General features: G+C 36.0%; 1 protein-coding gene across 1 annotated transcript in view; it reads left to right on the forward strand.

Moving 5' to 3' along the window:
* Window positions 1–5742: 5742 nt before the first annotated feature.
* RhoGAP1A (Rho GTPase activating protein at 1A) overlaps window positions 5743–23261 on the forward strand; it is a 31090-nt gene continuing 13571 nt past the window's right edge. Inside the window, exons 1-9 of the mRNA XM_071589655.1 lie at window positions 5743–7196; window positions 7427–7706; window positions 8962–9255; window positions 11964–12170; window positions 15033–15152; window positions 15297–15419; window positions 15953–16135; window positions 19901–20089; window positions 22958–23150. Of these exons, the coding sequence (XP_071445756.1) occupies window positions 5845–7196; window positions 7427–7706; window positions 8962–9255; window positions 11964–12170; window positions 15033–15152; window positions 15297–15419; window positions 15953–16135; window positions 19901–20089; window positions 22958–23150 (2941 nt within the window). The 5' untranslated portion in view covers window positions 5743–5844. The remainder of the gene's footprint in view (window positions 7197–7426; window positions 7707–8961; window positions 9256–11963; window positions 12171–15032; window positions 15153–15296; window positions 15420–15952; window positions 16136–19900; window positions 20090–22957; window positions 23151–23261) is intronic.

Here is a 23261-nt window from a genome sequence, read left to right on the forward strand (position 1 = left end):
TCTTCTTAAAAATTAGAATGACAGCCTATATTACATCTCTATTTTAATTACATGCAGCAGATCATGAATATATATCCATAATTACATGTTTAAGAGTAACTGCTCTCATTCATTGTGAAGTAACCTCATGAAAATCGAACTTGGGCAACATTTTTGATGGGTGATTCAACTATCCCCGTCTAATAGGCAACTTACACCATTAATAAAACAATAAATACATAATAATAGAGACAATGCATTTAATCTAGTTGCTGTTTTTTGTAGAAAGACAACATTACAGTTCCTTGGGGATTAATAATGCCTTGGAACAATATGAAACCCCACTTGCCCTATAGAGCCACAAATCATGGTAGCTTCCCTTTTTAAGTATTTCCTCATAGCACTTAACAGACGTTAGAAAAATGACACGAAGGACGTTGCGCAGAATAAGGTGCACTAGCTACGTTCAATGCATCTAACAGAACGGCTAATTTAAAAAATCGTACTTCTTTTCACTGTTATGCACAGACGCTAGAGCTTATGTGGATACCTTATATTGGATTGGCTTATTTCCCATCATTTATGACCACTATGAAATATTTTTTCGCCTCTGAGGTGGATTCGATGAAAGAGTAACTATGAAATGGAATATTATTGTCCAGCGTATTTGCTCAGAAAACTAGTTCTTTAAACCTCACCTATCTATTCAACTTGAACTGTTTTAGTTTTAATTGTGGTATCAAAAAAAGCTCAGCATTAACAATAATAAAGAGTCACTCGCATGCAGTCTACGAGGGTGGACGTGTTTTCTCATCGCTCCGAGGAAGTGAAAGTTTGTGGCCAAAATGCCTGAGGAGGTCATTCCGGAGAGTAAAGTGGTGATTAAGTTCCAGGTCTGTAAATGGAACTTAAAAAACGGTTCCCAATGCACGGATTGTGGATGTTTGTTTCACTTCAAGTGCAGTAAGAAGACCATGAAGGAGTGTATTCAAGAAGGATGGAAGTGTGAACAATGTGAAAAGAGTATTTCAAATGAACTAGGCAAGAAAGACTACAATAGAAAAGTAAAGGAGCGAACTGCAAACGGCTAAGGAAGTAATAGCAGCCCTAAAGGATGAAAACAAGAGGTTAAAATGTCAACTAGATAACAAATGTGAACATTTTGAGGCTGTTAGAGACAGGAAATGTAAAAACAAGAGCACCAGAAAAACGCCGCAGGACTAATTTGTGTGGAGGAGGCAGCACAAGAGAAGGAAATTCAGTTAGGGAAGGTCAATCACATCCACAAGGAATGTGTGAACCAAAGAAGAATAAAACAAAGATTAGAATCATGGGGGATTCTATCATAAGATTCAGCGGAGAAGTTTGTGAGGAAGGTGGGGAAACGGTAAATTGTTTCCCAGGTATAAGAACGGAGCAACTGCAACACAAAATTGAGTAGATGGAGGGTGAGCGGGTAGAGGAAGTGGTGATCCCACACGTTGGCACAAATTATGTTCAAGGGGCTAAAACAGGTGACCATGTAGTTGGATTGGTGTGGGACTTAGCCGTGGCAGCAAAGAAAAAATTTAAAAAGGCAAACATAGTGATGTGGGATTATAAGAAGAAAAGATATTTGGGACCGCAAAATCGACTATATTAACTAGGGAATAGACTGGGTGTGTCAAAGACTAGGTTAATTCTTTGTTGATACAAACTGCTGGATTAACAATGGCGATTTGGGGATAGATGGTGTCCATCTTAACAGAGGGGGCTCCCATAAGCACGGAAGACTACTAGGCAATTTAATAAACACATAGAAGAAGCAGGGAAACTTATAGGGGTCAACCGAGGTGATTTGGAAGTGGAAATCAACAGCCACTGCAGATGCAAAATCAATTTCTGTGCGACAGCCTCATACAATGGGGGAGAGTTCACAGAAGAGTCTGTCAGACGAAGAAGAACTGAAGCAGGGAGTGGAGAGCGGAGGACACTCGATGAGTGTGAAGACGGGGAATGGCGAGGAACGACGGGATGTGTGGCGAGCAGAGTGTTGCCCAGTGGCTCTACAAGCAGACCCGAGAGTGTGCACGGTATAGACGGTAAAATTGAAGGTAAGGGCTTAAATACCCTTCAGGTAAACTGTAGAAGTATCCTCAACAAATCTAGGGAATTTGAGACTGTAATAGATGCGTGTAATCTCAGCATCATAATTGTCATAGAATCTTGGCTTCACGATAGCATTACATCGGCCAAAATTTTTCCGTCAAATTACAATGTCTATCGAAGGGATCGAGGTGGGAGGGGCGGAGGAGTATTCATTTGTGTTTGCAGCAACATAATAAGCTTTTTAGATTGGCAACAAAGTAACTGTGAGATGATGTGTGTAAGGATACAAGAAGCAGAAAGTAGCAAATGGTTAAAAATAATTGCTCTCTATAGAAGTCCAAGCGAAGGTATGCACTCGTTGGAGATCCTTGCTGACTATTGTTCTGAAAATCCCCAAGATAACATCATCATAGCCGGGGATTTAAACCTTCCAGAAATAGGGTGTGGGGGCAAAACAGCGGGTGGCGGGCAGGCACAAGATCTGGTAAATCGCCTTATTAACGAAGAAGGGTTTATCCAGGTAGTAAATAAGCTGACTAGGGGAGAAATTACCCTCGATGTTTTTCTACTTAGACCTCCAAACCCTATCATTAGTATAGATGTCTTTCCGGGAATAAGTGATCACGCAGTAGTATGTGTTCAAATGGACTGGTATAGATCTACAAAAAGAGGTATGGGGGATGAAAAGAAAATTTGGCAATATACCCGGGCAGATAGGGAAGGGTTCCAGGAATTTTTAAGGGGCAAGTTTCCTGGATGGGCAGCTAGTGGAGCGACCGTGGAGAAAATATGGGAAACATTCAAAGAAATAATTCTTGAAGGGCAAATGTGGTATGTTCCCATAAAAAATTTGAAGCAGAACACAGATCCGGAGTACTACAACAAAACCATAAAAAAACTCAAGAGAGCGATAAGAAAGGCACACAGGTTAAAGAATGAAAGTAAAGAAATGTCCCACTGTTACAGGACCTTGATCCGGAACCTAAATAGGGAAAAGAAGAAGGCAAAGGAAAAATTTCTTATAAATGCAATTTCGAAAGACAATGCAATGAAATTTTATAAATACATGAGAACGAGGAAAGATAACAGGGAACGCGTGAATATATTAAAAACTAAGGAAAATGGCTTTGTGACAGACACTGTGGAAATAGCAAATATGTTCAACTCCTGCTTTACGGATGTTTTTCGCGGAATAGAAAACAAAAATGAAAGTAAGGCTTGCCTAAATAGCTCAGAAAGGACAAAGAACTTCATCAGCATAACAGCACCAAATAGCTCACTGCCCTCGACATACGGTATTATCATGGAGGACTCGTATTTTGTGAAAAAATAAGGAGGATGAGGAAAAATAAGTCAGTGGGACCGGTTAATATCTCAATTGACATTCTAAAACTGGGTGATACCGCAATAGCTTTGTACCTGAGTCATCTATTCAAAGTAACATTAAATAATGATGCCTTGCCCAATGATTGAAAAAAAGCAAATATTACACCAATTTTCAAGAAAGGGGAAAAAACAATTGCCAACATTTATAGACCGGTAAGCATAACCTCAGTTGTTTGCAAAATAATGGAAAAAAGAATCGCTGACTACATTTGGGAATGGTGGACTAGAGATAGATGGCTATTCAAACACCAACATGGGTTTAGAACGGGATACTCGTGGGTAACGCAGCTTTTGGGATTTAGCCAATATATCGGCGATGCAATAGACGAAGAAAAGGATGTGGATGCAGTAATTGTTGACTTTTCGGCAGCTTTTGACCGAGTGCCTCACGAAAAATTATTGTTAAAGTTGGATTCGTTACCATTGGACTTGAGGATAAAACAATGGATAAAAAATTTTCTTAAAGGCAGAAATCAAAAAGTAAAATTAGGGAATACATTTTCAAATGAGGCGAGCGTTTTAGCAGGAGTTCCACAAGGCAGTGTTCTAGGGCCATTACTCTTCCTAATTTACGTAAACGATCTACCAAACATTTTACATTCCCAAATAAGACTCTTTGCTGATGACTGCATTATATACAGACGGATAGAGCATGTAAATGACCGCGTAATTCTACAAAATGACATCGATCGCCTCGGTGACTGGGTAACAAATAATAATATGGGCATTGATACAAGTCAAAGTAAGCATATAAATTTTTCAAATAAAAAGAATGCAGAAAAGGAAATTTACACCCTCTTTGGAGAAAGAATCCCATGTCCCAGTCAATGCAAATATTTAGGCATTTATTTAACTAGGGATCTTGGGTGGGAAGTCCAAGTAGATAATTTGACACGGAAGGCATTTAAAGTATTGCATTGGGTGATGAGAAATTTAAAAGGAAGTAGCGTAGCCACAAAAGAAAAAGCATATAAGGTACTGGTTATCCCTATCCTAGAATACCCCTCCATAGTATGGGATCCATATGAGGTGGGACATATTAAAAAATATAGGAAAAGTTCAAAGAAAGGAAGCAAGAAATGTACTCGGAAGGTACAAAAGAACAGATAGTGTCACAGAAATGTTAGATGTACTGAAATGGGAGAGTTTGAAAAATAGAATAAAAAGGAGTAGGTTAGGCGCGGTGTATAGAATTGTTAAAAAGGTCGAAGCGTGGGAAGACTTATGGCAAGGGATAGAAAAGCCTAACTTTAAGGGAAAAAACGACCATAGCTTCAAAATAAAAATAAGGACGCAAAAAAAAGAAAAAATACTCTTTTTTAAATAGAACTATAATTAATTGGAACCAGCTGCCTAGAGGTTTGTTTGAGCCCTTTCCATCCAATTTTAGAAGTTTTAAGTAGAAATGTAAAGCAGCCACTGGGTAATAAACTTCATTTTAGTTATTAAAATATTGTTTGTATGTGATGTGGACGGCAATTTGTATGTGATGTGGAGGGCAATTTGTATGTGATGTGGAAGTTTGTTTGTATGTGATGTGGAAGTGTCATTGTATGTAAGAATATTTTGTCTCTTTTCTGTTTTTATAGTGCGTGTATGTATGTAATTTTCGTTGTAAGAGTTATCTTTGACCAAACTTGACCCTTGCCACCAGGAAAATCGCCTAATTGCAACGTAACTGTAAAATAAAATAATAATAATGGTCGTGCCTCCCTGTTCACTTGAGTTTACCTAATTTTTGGTGATTGTATGTGTGAAGGATAGCCAACGTACAGAGAATTATAGACCATATATTGATAATCGGCTCATTTTTCCGTTTTGATGTATTTTATCGATAGCTTTATACACCAAGTGACCACACATTATGTGGATATCAGCTGTTTGAACAAGATAGTAGATAACATTGACGTGATTTAAATTCTGATGAGGTTTTCTAATAAATTTAAAGCGACTTGAGTCACAATATTTCCAGGCCCTCAGAATAAATATGAATATTCTTGCAACAATCATATCAATCAACTCGCAAATTATGAGGTTTATTGGTCTAGAAAGATAATTAGAAACGTCAAAACATATCTCGATCACGCAAGATAAGACAAGGAACGCCTAAAGCCGATGTAGTTATCATAATTATTAGTGAGATATATTGAATAAAGCACTCTCATATTATGTGATTCTGGACATGATTTAATTGCTAAATAATACTTCCATTTGCTACATTAATCAGCTTGAGCTGCTAGACATTTTTTTATGTTGGCCACACCTACTTCCGCTCACCGATGGCGGTGGTGAAGGAAAATAGGTATGGAGATCGGGGTTCGGTACCTGTAATTGTATGGTGGTGTTGATATTCATATAACATGCCCTTTCTGGTACTGCTTTTAAGGTGCAATGAGTGTTTTTGGTGATTTTAGACGAGTTTGGGTCCAAAGATTCCCTGGCAGTGATTTGCCAGCAGCTTGGGAGGAAGATGTTAGAGCTAATCTTGCTACGCATAAACAAAAGGTAGCTGTATTAAGGGAAGAATTGGAGAAAGAGGAGTTTTACGTGGAATATTTAGAAAGATTACTCGCAGATGTAGAAAAGCATAAAGTGGACAGTGCATCTGACCCTGGTTTTTCTGGAAGAGGGCCCCAAATCTGTCAGGAAAACGAAGATGTTACCCACAATGTTATTCAAAATGGCGAGAAAGAAAATCAAAGTGTTGGAAGTCACTTAAGTGGGCAAAATATTACTTCTAAGTCTGGCGAAACACCAACAAATGACTCTGCCAATCAATGTGTGAACGAACTTACTGTGTCACTGAATGAAAATGTCGCTGAAAAGGCTGACTCCGAAATTTCGGAGAAGACCGTCAGTGACTCGAAAGATCAATCCAGGGTAAAGAAAAGTATTCCGAAAAATGTTTCGAACTATATAACTGTGATAGAAGTGAACGCTGCTAATAACAATAAAAGCGGCGAAAAAGATAAAGGTGATAATGGTCCACCAAAGTCTCCGCATAAAAAAGTTCCACCTTTACCTCCACCCAAAAGGTTCTCCAAACTGAGAGATAAAGAGGAGAGTGAAAGTGTTAGCAGTCATTCAGAATCCGCAGGTACCGCTAAAACCAACATTCCTAAAGCAGCAATTTCAGATTGTCTTGAATCTAAGGAAAAGAAAGATGACATTGAAGGGCTTCCTTCACCCAGGGAAGATGTGCAAAGTGAAACAAGTCATTCACGTTCGCCAGGGGTGGCTAGTATTATAGAGGAAAGTGTGGGAAGTAGTTCATGTGAAGAGCTGAAGGATAGCGATGAATTTAAACCAGATTTAAATCCTGGCAATGGCGATGAAAGTAGTGTTAAATCTTACGAAGACAATTTATCTCAAGAAACAGAAGAGCATTTATATGACACAGTACCACCAGACTTGGACGGAGACTATGTTTATTTATCAGCGGAGACTGTTGCAGCAGCGATGGCATCGGCAGGCACAGCATCTGGTGGCTTAGTCGGGGATGCTGGCAGAAGTACCAGAGGAGGTAGCATGGGCCGGGAAAACGAAAGTGGAGGAAGTATCAGCGATTTAGATGGGGAAACCACTATTAAATCTTTAAACTCTCTTCATTCCGGTCACAGTTCTATTGGTAGTTCCGGTGGAGCAACGACCGACACGGAACTTCAAGGCAGTTTACCTGGACTATCAACGCAGCATGACTCTCATAAGCAGTCGAATTATGTCAACATTGACTATTTTATTAAGTAAGATCGCCCTCTTATATCCTGTCTTCCATAGTAGAACGTTAATTGAGTGCATTACTCGATAGCTTTTTGAAAATAAAAAATGTAGACTACTTTTCTGCTCTTGAACCGGTAAAAGTTAGCTGCCATGAAATAGATTTAACTATTTGGCATTTTGCGATCTTGTTATTGTGTTATTTGAATGGCTATACGTAACATTTTTTGAGCTGGAATTTCTCTCCATTCTTAAGGCAAAATGCTGCTTTGAATTCTCAAGAACGTGCCAATTCGGTCGAGTCGGATGAAGATGTTCCACCCTTGTTGAGAACTATTTCGATTGACCAGGAGGAGGAAGGTGAAGAGGGTGTGGATGAATTGTTTGGGCATCCCACATACCCTCCTGAAAGCGATGGTCAGTTGCAAGATGTGGGGCCTATTAAATATGCAAGCAACTCTTCACTAGAATCGTCGTCAACTCCAGCTAGCAGCCGTCGTTGGGATCGGGAATCATCAATTGCTTCAGAGCCAGAGGTGGGAATTTAAGGATGCCCATTTTAAGTATTTACCTAAAACCCTGTGAAGCTGTCAGTATTTTAGTTTATAGTGTTATTTCTTTGGTAGGTCTCTGGAAAAACAACTATCCATTATGCTTTACTTTGATGATTTGTCTCTAAATTAAGCAACTCTCACTTAAGAACATGAAACATGTTAGTATGGTGATTATTAACTTCTACATTTATATTTTAAATAAAATGCAAATTATTGCTTGAGTTTAGTTCACTGCTCCAGCATTTAGCATATTTTTAACGCTCTACACTACATCATGTGAGCACGTTAACTAATGTACCTCATATCGTCGTCAGCACTGCTACAATTGGAGGGGGGGGGGGTGGTAGAAAACTGTGACACTCATAGTTTGTTGGTTGGGGGTATTAGTTTTCTCTCATTCTTGTATTATAATAGAAAGGAAAATTTAAAATTTTAGAACTGAGGCAAGGCCATAAAGTGGCAGACATAGTTACTCTACAAGTTCACTTTTTCACATTGCTTCCAAGCGAGAACCTACTCTCTTCTATAATAAATCTCTTTGCAGGGTTTTGCTCAATGAGTCTTCACTTTTCTAAGTCAAGGGGAGGTTTCTTACATCGTGTTTCTTTGCTGTCACTTGGAGACCTGGAATCAGGGATTTCAAAATATTGCCCACCCCAGACTTATTACAAAATATTTTGTTTCCAAGGTGGTTATTTCCTTTGGGAAGGAGTGTATTTCATGTTATTAAAAAATGTTTTGGAATAGCTGTGTATGGTGTAGTTCATGGCCATATTCAATGCATAATCAATTTTAAAATAACTTTTAAATATAATTAATTTTAATATTATTGAAAATAATAATTAAAATGAAGTGAAAACTATTGTTTGATAATTCACCAAAAAGTAAACTGAAGGGAATTTAACTGGCTTCTAATTTGGACTCTTTGAGTGAAAAAACCTAGAATTCAGTTTGCTTTTATACATTCAAGAAATAAAATTTTCATAGAAACATCAAATGATGTGGATTATAGAATATATTTTTAATGGCAGCTGTTGCTTGTGTTATAAGCAACCACCAGCATCATGTATTCTAAATTAGGAACTAGCTTGAGTGTTCTGGTGGCATATTGTATAACTCGGGAAAGATAATGCCCACCTTCTGAATTACTTGCCATCAAATCCCTTAGTTTTTATGGTTACCCATTATTGTTTTTAAAAATGGGGAACATACTTAAACGGGAATGTCTCTCTTGCAGAATGGCAGTAAAGAAGAAGCAGAAAGATTGGCCATGCATCGCTGCATAATTGTGAGCATATTGGAAAGTGAGAAAGTGTACGTGGAGTGCCTGGGAGTATTACTGCAGTACATGAAGGCAATCAAAGCAACAATTGGCACATCTCAACCAGTCATTTCAGAAGAAGAATTTCGTACTATATTTTACAAAGTTCCTGAACTGCATTCGTTGCATAGCAACTTTCTGGATGGCCTTCAAAGTTGTATGCAGCATTGGGATGGTTGCGTTTCAATTGGAGAACACTTCTGTACAATGGTGAGAGCATGTGCAAGGGATGGAATTATTATCTTTGGTGCATGTTTAAGGTGATTACGTTTTATGCAGATTCAATGTTCAGTTTACCACTCACATATATTCCATATTCTTATTGAATGAAAAAATGGTAGCTCACATCAAAGCATTTGAAGACCAGATTCTTCCCTGTTAACATAAAGGAACGAATTCTTGTAATATCTGTAGCATGCGTGATCATTGGATACATTGAAGTTTTTTCGACATAACAGAATCCCATAAAATTTAGAATGAAATTTTTCTGTTGTGTTTATTTGGTACCAAAATATTTCTGATTTTAACAAGCATAAATAAATACTTTCCAAAGTCGCATGGGAATATCGAGGCATTAACTATTGAAAAATGTACTAGTGACACTTAACCGAAGAAGATTGGTAAAAAATATTGTACTGTCAGATAATTTTAATAATTCAAGTTGGATTAGAAGAAATTTCAAATGATGAATCATAAAAAATTCATTAAAGGTTTACTCCACCTTTTTATTTTGGGTCGAAACAAAGTTTTTGCATTACCATTGAAAAGATCAAGTTGTCTCTCAGCTATTATTTTACTCTCAACAGAGTTAACTTATATACAAAGTTAACAGCTTGAGCAGCAAATAAATCAAGTGCTGATTTTGCCTAAAGTGGAAATAATTTACTCTTTTCATATTTTCCCCAAGTGATGGCTATCAGCTGTTACTGACAGTCCCTTGTGCTGTGCCCTGTAATTTTTCAAGTCTTAATTAGGAAATCAAGAAAGATTTTTTAGTAAAGTTGAGCGAGCATAGTACACTTACTTGAATGGCCCTGCCAACTGATCAGTTTGCCTCAAAACCTTGATATTTAGCAGTATTAATAAACTAACAAATTAGTGATTCCTAAGACAAACTATTAATGTTAATTGATCTGTTAGGTCACATATGCATGACATCAATCTTGTCAAAATATAAGTATGGACATCAAAATATCATCAGGAGTTGATCCAGCAATATCCAGCAATCTTCCGAGAATTCATCAATGAAGTGCAATCAGTGGTGCTTCCACCTAGACCAGTTTCGTTTTTTTTAAATGTCTCAACAAAATCTACATTTTTATTGTATCGATAGAAAGTTGTATAATTTTTCACCATATTAACCTCCTCTTTTGTATATAGTCTACCATGTATATTCATTTCTGATAACTTGAAGTACAAAGGTATTCACTTGAACTGCATTTAAAATACACTTAAGTGGAGATGATCCAGAGCTAGAAATTGAGTCAGGATCAGTCTCCGATGTGGCAAATAAAGTGGAGGCTATGAAGTATGTTATGCATGCCATAAAATTATTAAGGCTGCGGCGCTTAAATCCGGACAAGCACATGTTCTCCTGCATGAGATTTCCTCGTTGAGTTAGCGATACCTTCCCCTGACATCTCGGAAGCATTATACTTAGCCACGATATCATTGAAACAGTTGATCTGGGGTGCCATAAGAATTGAACTATTCCAAAATATAATGCCCAGTGTGAAAACTTTCAATAATAGCAGTTCTTTGATTGTACTCAGCCCTTGTACATTACATCTTGGCCATTTTGAGGTCATGGCCGTTTACTGGATGCCCATAGCTTTCAAGACTGCCGATCGCAACCTCCAGTGGAACTACGATATGGTGGGAAATTCAAATTGAAATTTGTGTGGATTTAAGCACTGCACCCTGTATAGCTTAACGTTATATTTATGAAGAGTGCGAGGAGCAGAGAGAGTATTGAATCTCATGAAGGTTGATAAAAAATGTTATAAGTTGGAATGAGATTTAAAAAATAAGTGTGTCTGAGACAATTTTTTAAAATCAGAGCTTTAATTACTCTTTAAGAGATAAATAAAAGACAAGCAATTCGTGGTTAAATATACACTTCATGTATGAATGAAAGTACTTAATTCTTTAGCACTTTTATATAAATGCCGGTGGCATTGGAAATATATCAGATGGTAATGGACGTTGATTGTTCGATGGAGGGTTCTTCACGAGGAGCCCATACACAGTAAGATACACACATCTAATCACATCTTAAAGCTTCCCAGTTCCTTAAAATGCCAATTCATGCATTTCAGATAATGCCTCCCAATAATCTTTTTAAAAATTGATAACTGTACACCATAATAAGCATTTAAGTAAGAGAAGTTGATTTATTGAATCAATATTAATTGTATAAAATAAAATTTAGAGTAATGAATTGAACCTAGGAAGAAGAATACAATAAAATTTGGCTCATCATCTTTCTGGAGTGTTTTAATTTTATGTTTAATTCTGCATTTTAGTGTTTTTTGAAATTGAGTTACTTATTGTGCCTGTTGATCTGTCCAGGCGGTGAAATAAATATGTAAATTTAGAGTCCTTTCATCAAGGTTTCACCGTAGGTGCTTTGAGAATGAAATTTTAGCCCTGCTTTCTTGAAAATGTATCTCGATATGAAATGGGACTATTTTAGTAGGTGTTGGAAACCATTTTGAAGACATAATCAAAGCAGATGGCCTAAAATCGTCGCAGGGGTAGGTACATATGGGAAATCGCCCAACTGAGAGAACGGTTTTGATTGAAAACTTAATTTCCAGGTCAAATCTTTGGCGAATCAGGGTAAAGAATATTCTCAGGAATCAAATGATTCTCAAATTGATTTTTACCCATGTCCTCGTATTTTTTTTATGTCACAGGCAAGCAACATCAACATATATGGTGCATTTCTGCACAATTATGGCCACGCAACGGACACAGTGCGGAAATGCAGTGCAGCAAGCCATCAGTTTGCCCAGATCACTTCAGACATTCGACTCAAATCTTTGGCGGGGCAAAGTCTCTCCCTTGAGGATCTCCTCCACAAACCTGTGGCTCGGGTGCAGAAAAATGCTCTAGTTCTTCATGTGAGTGTGAATTACATTTGTTTTTTTGGTATGGTTTAGAAATTTTTTGTGATGTTGGCGTATTGTTTACCTAAGTTAGTCATTGCCAGAAAAATTAATGTCAAGAATGATTTTTATTATACAATCTTGGCCACTGTAATCGAATTAACTGTAGTTATACAGTTTTTTTCATGACTAGGATTAGGGATTTGATAAACCATCATATTTAACTTGACTACATCATTTGGTTCAGCATTATTCTCCTTGTGAAATCATTTGCTTCATCATTTTGTCATCCAAACAAAGTATGTGAGGATTTATAATCATTTTTCTATCTGGTGAATTTAATCTTCATATTTCTCTTGCTTGTCCAATAAACCCAAGTTAATCTGGACTATATGCATAACTGGTTGTTATTACTAAAATTTTAAGAATATTTACTACTGGTAGTGTTGCAACTCAATTTGGCTTATGGTGCTTGAATTCTATTATATTTAAGTGAATCTCCTCTGGATGAATGTTTTCAATGAAATTAACCAGCTGTCAATGGATGAACATCATACACATAGTTAGAACATGTTTTGGATCTCTCATGATGCATTATTGAGATAGGAATGAATGATTAGGGATTTTTACTTGTCACTGACAATAATTATGCAAAAAGTTTTATTTTTTCCTGAGAAACTCCCAGAACATTGAGGTGGTGGTTTGCAACTTGGAAATTGAAATGATTATGAAGCCAATCCATTGTGGCAACCCGGATGAACTTTGAATGCATTGAATTCTTGTGTGGTAGACAGAGGTCATCAGTAATCTTTCAAGGTTCTCAGTATTATCAATATATGACAGCACTCCTCAACTTGTGGCTGAAATATTAACACACTTACGCTGTTGTTTTTTGGTCCAGGAACCTCAGATTCTCTTCATAAATCTTGCATGATTTCTGCTAAGTGTTTCAGTACATGCCCATTTCATCTGTTTATTGGGATATCTGAGATTACACTAAATATTACTGTCATCGGTGCTTGCGAATGTTTAATAAAAGGTTCAATGGTATCGGCGGCAGTACTTGAGATGCACATTTATGACAAATAATGTGTCTCTAAAACGGCCATAGCCACCATGAATACTGTTTTTGTTATTTTTTACAAAATATAAATTTTTGAAGGATAAATGCTCAAGTGAGGAAATTTTCACTCTCCTTGGTAGCAAATTTTCCCTTTTAAAAACTGTCCATTCCTTCAGGTACCGATCTCAACCCATGCCAATCATGGTGGCGATCAAATTTTGAAACCTCTTATATACATTTAAAAAAAGACCAAAATTGAAATTTGTGTTCATCAGAAGACAGTCCAGCATTAAAGCATCTAAACAGTGTGTGGGTTAAAAAAATAGTATAGTTTTCAGATCAAAATATTATTCAATTAGGTAAACAGTTAAAAAAAAAAGGTTTTAGAATATGCGAGGACTGCTCAATAAGTTTGGCATAATTTGTGCAAAAATTTAATTTTATATTGTTGCCTTAATTTTTTATGGATATATTTTACATTAACTGATTTTACTCCAGTATTGAATCAGAAACAGCCTCTGAAATTTGAAACCTGTCCTATTGGGGGACAGGAAAAGGTTATATGGGGAAAGGTGTTGCCTATAAGGGGGATGAAGAACACCCTTCACATTGATTTTCACGAGTTAATCGTGATTTCATGGTGGTCTTCCCTGAAACCACTACCTTTAAACATCTCTAGTGGAATTCTTGGGTGTCCTAGTTGTTGGTGGCACCTAGTGAACTTTCCAATATTTCTGATAGCGCTTTGAGCATTATTTGATGATATTCTGTCACAATGACAGCAGTGGTGGTAATCTTAACTTTCATGAGAGCAGTGACAAACTCAAGTCCACCTTCCTTTGATATTGCTTGCTTCCCCTCTTCAAAGATTTCAAATCATTTTCTTGCTGCTCTTTAGGAAAGAGGAGCCTCTCCATAAGCCTCCTATAATCATTACATAGGCCTAGGCTAATGGTTTGTTCTTAGTTAAGGACATTTTTGATGCCATGTATTGCTCATCAAGTGTTACCTCCATTGGCTTTCTAACATATTTCAATGTGTAATGGCTGTCACTGACACAATGCTAGGGTCAAATTAAGGAAACTCGTACCAAATGTGCATTAGCATATTAAGCTAACAATTTAAAATGTTTGCATAAATTACGTTTTTTACAAAATTTATAATTACTCTTAATTGAATGGAAATCAAAGATAAAAGGAAATAATCATAGACATAATGTCCTGTTTAATTTTTTATGACATCACCAGAACATGCATATTTATCGAAATAGTATATGTTTTTTTGTCACGTACATTGTGTGCTTATTCAGTGTAAGTTATCTAAGTTCTTGAAAGTATAAATTGACACACCATTCAGTTCATTGTTTTGTTGAACTAAATAAAAATGGAATTCATATTTTGATGAAAAAAGTTGCAAATTTATTGTGTTGATTCTTGATATCTCAATTAAATACCTATTGAGTGAGTAATTACTCAGTACTACTTGCATAATTATTATAATATTGAATAATTTGGTTTTGCCAAGGTTACAGAATAAAGAGCAATAATTTATTGCATCATAAATTATGTACCCTTCAGCCATGCTATGATTGAAATCTGTATATAAGGTCAATACTCGTTTGTATGATATCATGGTAAATGAATTCAGAATTCTGGATCCCTTCAAAAATATGCTGATTAACATCCACTCTATTTACGGTGCATATTATGGTATCCATTGAAGCTATTGAAATTTTATGTTACGTCCTAGTATGTTGTATATATGTGTTTTTGCTTCTATGCTCCAAAAGTAGCTCTTTATTTCTTAAAATATAGGATTTGCTCAAATACACTCCTGAAGCCCATTCAGACTACAAAACCCTGAACAAAGCCCTAAAGATGACACAAAACTTCCTCGATGAATTCAACATGATCACGGCCAGAACTCTCTTTCCTGTAAGTAATGTGCATTATTTTTGTTTTTTGAACAATTGAAATGCAAAATATTTGAATCATGTGAATTTCATACTTTTTGTTATGAGGTGTTTAGTGGAAAATTATTATTTGCACATTTCAATCGTGACTTTTGTTTTTATTCAGTCGCAGGACAGAGCACAGAGGCGCTTGGTAAAGAACTCATTCATAGTGGAGCTTTCTGATGGAAATCGTAAACTTCGGCATCTGTTTCTTTTCAACGATGTAATTGCATGTGCAAAATATAAGGTGAGTTTTATTTCATTTTTTTATCGGTTATTTTTTCCAATGGAAGGAAGGTGCTAAACAATTTGTTCATTTTGCCATATGCTTCCTGAGACTGATATATGTTTACGTATTCACTTATGTGTTTGCTTTTGATTCAAAGTAGAGTAAACATTTACTTTGGGGAACAATGAACAATTTTAAAATCAAGTTTTACGTAAAGTTGTGGTGTGAAAAGATTTTTATTTAATACATGTTTGTTTTAATGTTTCACAAATAAATGCCACTGTGAAAATATAAACTTTGCAAGTATAAAAATCAAGTAATTGTTTTTGTAGTCTAGTAAAGTGAACTTAAATGAATGACAAAGTGGATTCAGTCTTAATGGTGTGATTTTACCAATGATGGGTGGTTTCATTGTTGGGTTATCCTTGGCAATTGTCTTAATGGTGAATTTCATAAGCAAATTCCCATACTCTCTTTTGAACTTTCCATCCTTATTTTCTGTGTAATTAATGTGGCCATTTTTTGTACCTTTGCTCATTGTTCATTTAAAGGCATCTGGCCGTGAGAAATTCACCTTTGAGTTGAAGTGGTACATTCCATTGAGTGACATAGTCATCTTTGAAGAGGCAGCTATTGAGCCTAGGGAATCATCACCGGCCAACATTGTTGCTCTGAAGTCACAGGCTTGTACAGTACGAGATCAGATTCTTTGGGAGGAAAAACATGAGGAAAAGGTTTGCAAAGAAAATTGACATTTTAATTATATTTTATTTGATAATCAAATAATTAATATATTTTTTAAATAATTTGTCTTGCCGAACCAGTATGGCTATTTCTTTGGGGTTTTATCTGGGGTCATCTGGTATTTCTAGATTTGCTAATATGGTGAAATTGTATAATCCATACACTATCTTCAGTCAGTGCTTATTACATAATTTTTTAGGAACCAGTTATTACCATTAATTAGGGGTCTATCAGCTTTAGATAGATTACCTATCCCAGCATTTTTTAAAATAAATGATTGTTTCATTTTCCTTTTTATGTCAATTCTTGCAGGTTGACTCAATAAAGTTTTATCAATTCCTTTTGGTCATTCCATGTAAAATTTAACAATTATAGTAATCAAATTCTAAGGGCACCCGTACAAGCTTCTTTGGCGGCCGTTACTGCCCCATGCTTGTGTCGTTTGAGGAAGGATTTCAATTTTGGGAATAGGAAATATTCTGCTGGTGCCAAGTCGGGAGCGTAAAGGAGTTGGGAAATCATCACAATGCTGTTTTTCGTCAGGTCATCAGTTACCTTGGAGTAGGTGTGGCTGGGTGCCTTCAGGATAAGTTTAGTGCAGATCTTTCACGTTGCCAAATTTTCAGTGATAATAGTGTGCACTGTCATCTTATAAATGCCAATACGATCTGCAATAATGCACACACTTAATCGTTGGTCTGAATCCAGCACTTCATGCACCTGTTGCAGGTAGCTGTTGGTTCTTGACATTGATGGCTGTTCAGAGTGGGGCTCGTCCTCCACATTCTCTTGGCCATCTTTGAAGCTTGTGCATCTTAGAAACTGCAGTTTTGTGACAAGCTTTTATCCTTGAGCACTTGGTGAATCATGCCTAGCATCCCCATATCTGATTTCCCCAATCCAACACAAAATTTGAAGGCACACCACTGTCCAATCATTCACTGCATTTTGCGTTTGCATTAAGACACTCCACAGAGGTCCACTAAAAACACCATCTAGCCTAAATGTATGCTCGTAGGTGATTGGTGCTTGGTGCGTGTTCAAGGTCAGACACGCCCACCACCTGTGGTGCCCGTGTGGTGCAAGCCACGTCAGTGAAAAATTGTTCCTGGTGCTTTTTATACAAACCATGTATTTTATTTAAATTAGCTTATTTAATATGTGTGTGTCGCAGTAGTCCAGGGGGTAGAGTGTTGGACTGCTGACCGGAGGGGCCCTGGTTCAATTCCCGGGCGAGGCACTGTGGGCACCTGCAGCTCCACCCAAGCTAAAGTGATTTTTCGGGTACCAGATCTTCCTGGGAAACCATAACCGGCACAGGGAAACGAACTGGACCCCCTACCCTGATATGTGAATTTCACACGCCGTCGGGCTTAGTACTGGGTGAACTTTGCCATCACCCACCAAACCGACCTTTGGGTTGATTACTGTATTTATGGTTTTATTTAACATGTATATGGGGTCTTTTTTTATTTGGGGCTCTAAATGCATTAATTGGAGCCATTAGAAGTCTGCGATCAATGTTGCACATGATTGGAGGGGGAAATGTTCCATGGAAATAGAGTTATCAAAACCCTGGATATTTCAGGCCACCCTAACTTGCATGTAGTCCAAATAAACAAGGAGGTGTTGCTAATCTGATTTTATAGCACATGGTTTCCTCTGTTGCATAATATGTAAGAAGCATGTAATTCTAGGTAATTTACATAAATGGAAAGAATACCAATGGCCATAACAATCCAGAGCAATCTGCAAACTTGGGCGTCGAAATTTATTGTGATTTCATTCTACTCCAGGGATCCTGTCCATAAGAAATATGTATGCTGAACTCACTCACAAAATATAGCAAATAAATGTTGTGATTTTCAAGGAATCGATCCTTGCCAAGAAACGGGGTACTTCAAACAGAGACATCCGACCTATAATTATTGATTGGATGAGAAATTCCTTTTCGGAGACAATTAGAGGTACTCAGATACATCTGCATTTTTCTCATGGAATTTATAGAAACCCCATTGAGAAAAGATAATATGCCTGGGTTACATTTACACCATTTTTAAAGGGAATTAATTCCTTTTCTTACTAAAATTGAAATAATTTTTGTGAAAATGGCCTGTGGTGTTGCCAATGCTATTCTTAGGCTTCTTTGAACTGTTGAATACACTGAGAGAATTTGAAGAACATAGTCCATAATAGGTAAAAACTAAGGATTATATGAATTTGAATTTCATCAAGGTTTTTACGATCCATTTCTTTAATAGTAAAACATATTTTAAGGTGACTAATTTGTTGTTGCGCTCTTTCAAACTTTAACTGCATGGAGTAGAGATTAAAATTGATGTGGTCATGGTCTGGTGAGCAAAGCTATAGGAAAACTTGAAATCAAACTTTGATAATAATTCATCTGCATATTATATAAATTCATAGTGAAAAATCTTATTACAAAAGTAGAATATTATTTATACTTTTATTTCCTTTTTCTCACCTTCAGTTATTCATAAGAATATTTAAAATGACTGCACCTTTTCAGTCCCAAAGAGATATTAACTTCAGAGGGTCAAGATTGAAGATCCGTGATGAATACAGTGGATTATAAAAATTGCTAAAATGTACCGTGTACAGGATACGGTGCTTAAATCTGGACAAATGAAAATTTAGTTCAACGGCAAATTTATTTTTAAAATTCCAATGAAAATAAAAATCCTTTTACATGCAAGTAGTGGTTTCTGTCAAGAGTAACATTACTCAATGTAGCCGTCTTCTGCTGCAATGGCTGCCTCCAATCTTGTCCTGAATCGATCACACACACTCTTGGAAAGAGCGCTGTCCAAATGCGCGAATGCTGCTACAATAGCAGTGCAACATTAGGGCGCCTCGTCTTATTGGTAACTCTTTCAACTACGCTGCAAACATAATAGTTGAGGGGGTTCAAGTCCAGGCTATTTGGGGGCCAGAACTCCTTTGACCAGAACATGTCAATGTTATCTGAGTGGCAGAAATGGACTAAATGACTCGTATGAGTTGGTGTACCATCCTGTTGAAAGACATATTGTCTCCCCGAGGCCACAGTTACCATCCACAGTTTCACGGTATTCTTCAAAATTGGCATATAGACTTCTTTTATGATAGTTTGTCCCTTTTCAAAGAAATGCGGCAGCATGGTATCACCCTCACTAGACACGATACCTAGGACGTGAACACTAGCTGGAAATATTGTTCGAGCAATAATCAAGACATCCTCGGGGTCGTGGGCAAGCCAGCGATCATTTCTCCAGTTGATCATCGCATCAGCAATGAAAATTTTTTCACTTTTAGGAGTAGTCAGAGTAATTAATAGAGGATGGACGTTTTGTTAAGTGTTAAGCTTCATGATGTTCAATATCTGGGCACTAGTTATTTGGAAATGATCTAGTTGAAGAGGGCTAATATTTAATATTTCATAATTATTTTAGTCCATCTTAAAATATTGATATAAAATGATCTTCCATGATATGAAATATGCACTTAATTCTGTTTATAGTTTATGGACACAATAGAATTGGCTGGTGAAAGATGTGTAATTATAATTACTTAGGGTAATTTAACCATATTTTGTGGTCCTGATTAATAGTAATTTTAATGCCATTTGTAAAAAGAAAGTTGTCATTGTTAAAAAACGAAAGAATTTCCTTGTAAGTAATAAATAATAATTTTTCCTCTTCCTGTAATTTGGTCATTCTCCTTGAATATAATGACTTTATTCTATATTTGAGCAGCGCCTTCGTCTTGGTAGTCGCACTGAGAAACAAAGGAAGAAGCTGGCGGATCTGGAAGCCCAGCTGGTGCTTGCTTCCCCAAATCTTGTTTTTCGTGTGGGCAACCGTTCCAGCACACGAGCTTACACATTTTTCCTGTCATCAGAATTTGAGCGTACACAATGGATTGAAGCAATACATGCCTTGCAGGTAAAATGGAATTTCACGTAATTTGGTTCTATTTTGTGTATTATTAATTTTTACCGTGATACCTGTATTTTAGTGACGTTTGTTTCAAAATGTTTCATTTTGATGTCCAGCCATCTACTGGTCAAGGAATGATTTTCTTGTGCTTAAGGGTGATTTTCAGGCTGCCTGTTGAATGATGAGAAAAATATTTTTGACTGAAATGATAACGCACTCACCACTTCTTACATAATTTATGAGGTGGGCAATTTTATTGAACCAGTAAATCACCACTTTTTCAGAATATTGATTTCATATTCCGGGAAACCATGTTCCTCTAAGTGAGATTCAGTATTGATAGCTCACAATTACGAGAGATCAGTCAATGATTATTAATTCTTGACCAATATAGGCAGAATGGTATACTTACTCCATATTCTTCATGTATTCACATATACATTCACCATGTGTACTGTAACCCAGCCAACATTATAATAAGACTGCCAGTCATGCATTGCCATTTCTGACATCGCAGTCAATGATTATTACTTCTTGTCCAATATTTGCTGAAACCAACTGGTTTAGAGATGTGGACACGCGGAAAATTTCTTGACACTTGCATAGTGGGCGCCCTGATTTGCCTAGCTGGAAGATCTTTACCATAAGGAGATGAACATTAGGTTTATTCATTATTTGTAACTTTAAAAGAAGAATAATAGCTTTAACTTAAGCAAATGAGGTGTGTATATTATGCATCAGAAATATTTGCGAAAAAAATGTATTAAGAATTTATTAGAAAAATTTTATCTTTTAAAGGATAATGTTTGGTGCCCATAAAATGGCAACATGCTATGGATTTGAACTATATTAAGCAAGTTATTTTGATGACAACTGCATTTTTAAAAAAATCTTGTAGAGGCTTCATTCTTGTATGAGCGCCCAGTTGCTAATTATTTCATGTTCTCGGCATTTATGGAGTTGGGAACAATCATTCCTGGGCAGAAGTATACTAGGGTTGTTAACATGTCAGTTAAGAATGACCATTAGATTCCACTCTTGATATTAATTCCTGTAAAGCAGTATTCAAATAATATTGGAAACAGTTGAAAAAATTACTACTATTGTTACTAGGGAAGTGTCAGTGGATATGCGTACCTTGCTTTACATCAGGGTTAGTTTCCATGATAATTTGTTGAGTGAATTTTTGTTAAAAGAGTAATCACTTTTATTTTTGTGCATTATCACATGATTGATGTGTTCCTTAATAATTACAAATCGACCTAACAAGGAGGCGAGAAGTAGATGCAACTACACCATGGACTGTTAATGTGTTAAAGCTTCAAATGTTTTCTTGTTTATGCTGTTATTTTTCATAGACTTAAGTTGTTTTACCAAAATGAGAATAGGAATTTAAAACTTGGGATTGCACTGGTGTGATTAAAGTTCTGTCATAAGGAATGATTAAAAATAACTCTTCCCTAAGTCTCCCATTTCAAATGGGCATGCATTAATTTAAGGAATAGTTTTCATTGAAACTACTCTAGCATATTTGCACATTGTAGGTATGCATCACCAGGGCTCCAACATAACAAAAATGTATTTGCCCGCCAAGTAATTGCAATCAACCTTTAAATATTCTAATTTTGGCATTCCCATGTAGAAGTATCTTTTAAAAAATTGATGATACTTGCTTTTGTGAAGTGTGACTGTGGAAAGGCATCTCTGAATAGACTCGTTTTGCCAGTATGTTTCTTGGGAGAAAACATAATACTTTATTTCTATTAATACAATACCCCCCTTTGTGTCTAAAATTTGGCAAGAAAGGAAGGGATGATGATATTCATACTCTAAATATAAGCAATTGAATATATTGACACTGATAGTAAGGTTACAGGTAATACTTATTCTCACTTGAATTCACTATTTTATGGAGAATTTCTCGGCCATACTTATGATGATATAATGCCTTAATAAGTCAATAATTTTTATTCACTGTTTAGAACTATATTCATGAATACATGTATTTACTTGTGTTAATTGTTTTTTATGAGATGAATAAAACAGCAAAATTTTTATTTTGTGTTATTATGTCATTTAATGCTCTTGTATTTGAATAGCTTCTTTTTCTATATGATGATTATTATCAGTGTCATGTTTTATATTTATTTGTTCATATATTTATCTCCCAGGTTTTATTTATTATGTTGTTTTTTAAACCATATAAAGTTCCTTGATTATTTTATTTCAAGCTGCAACATAGTACTTTTCCCAAAGTTCATTCAAGTATTTCAATCTTAACGCTGTAAAATATAATCTATGCTAGATGTAATTTCAAGATTGATGATTTTTATTATTATTATAAGTAATTGTTTCTTTGCTAAAATATTCCGAATGGTTTAGGAAGTAATTTTTTCCCAAGCCAAATGTTCCTGTAGTTGAATGTTTGAAAAAATAAATAAAGAAAACATTAAATTTTATTGTTTAATTTATATTTGTGAGCTTTACATCCTAAAAGAAATAGTAATGACTGAATTATGTCATGAAGTGATTTGTGTTTTTTTTCTTGAAAGATTGATGACTTCTTTAGAATATTAAATGTCAGATCTAAGGGCTTCATGCTTTATTCCAAAACCATTCTCAGAAATGAAGGTGGCTATATTCAAGAAATGTGATCATTTTAATGTTAAAGCCATTTTCATAAAGTAAAGAATCAATCTTATTGCATGATAGATGTTAAAATATAAGACTTTTTCAATTTCATAAAATCATGATATTGTTTTATGTTCTCCATTTATTGTAGATGCTCAAATGTAGTAACTGCTAAAAAAAGAAAAATGTAATTGAATTGACAATTATTTATTATGATTATATAAATTATTTCTTTCCTTTCAGTGCACTCAACTTCCTGGACCTAATATTTCTGTTAGCATGTATGAACTTCAAGCATGGATTACTGCTTGTCGGACATTTTTGAAAACTAATATGGGGTCATACTTAATGCGGACTGGACGGGATGAATCTCTTCTTGTGGGTGATCTTCACTTAACAGTTCATGGACTAGACACACCCATGGAGGCTCCAGCAGGTGATAATGGCATGAACAGAGCCACTATTTCCTTTCTAATTCACTGTTTCTATGGGAATTTTTACATTGAAGGGAAATACAAGTATCTAGTCGTCCATTAAAATTGCATTT

This window comes from Hetaerina americana, unplaced genomic scaffold (assembly GCF_022747635.1).
Source record: "Hetaerina americana unplaced genomic scaffold, ioHetAmer1.1.p SCAF_4, whole genome shotgun sequence".
Lineage (NCBI taxonomy): Eukaryota > Metazoa > Arthropoda > Insecta > Odonata > Calopterygidae > Hetaerina > Hetaerina americana.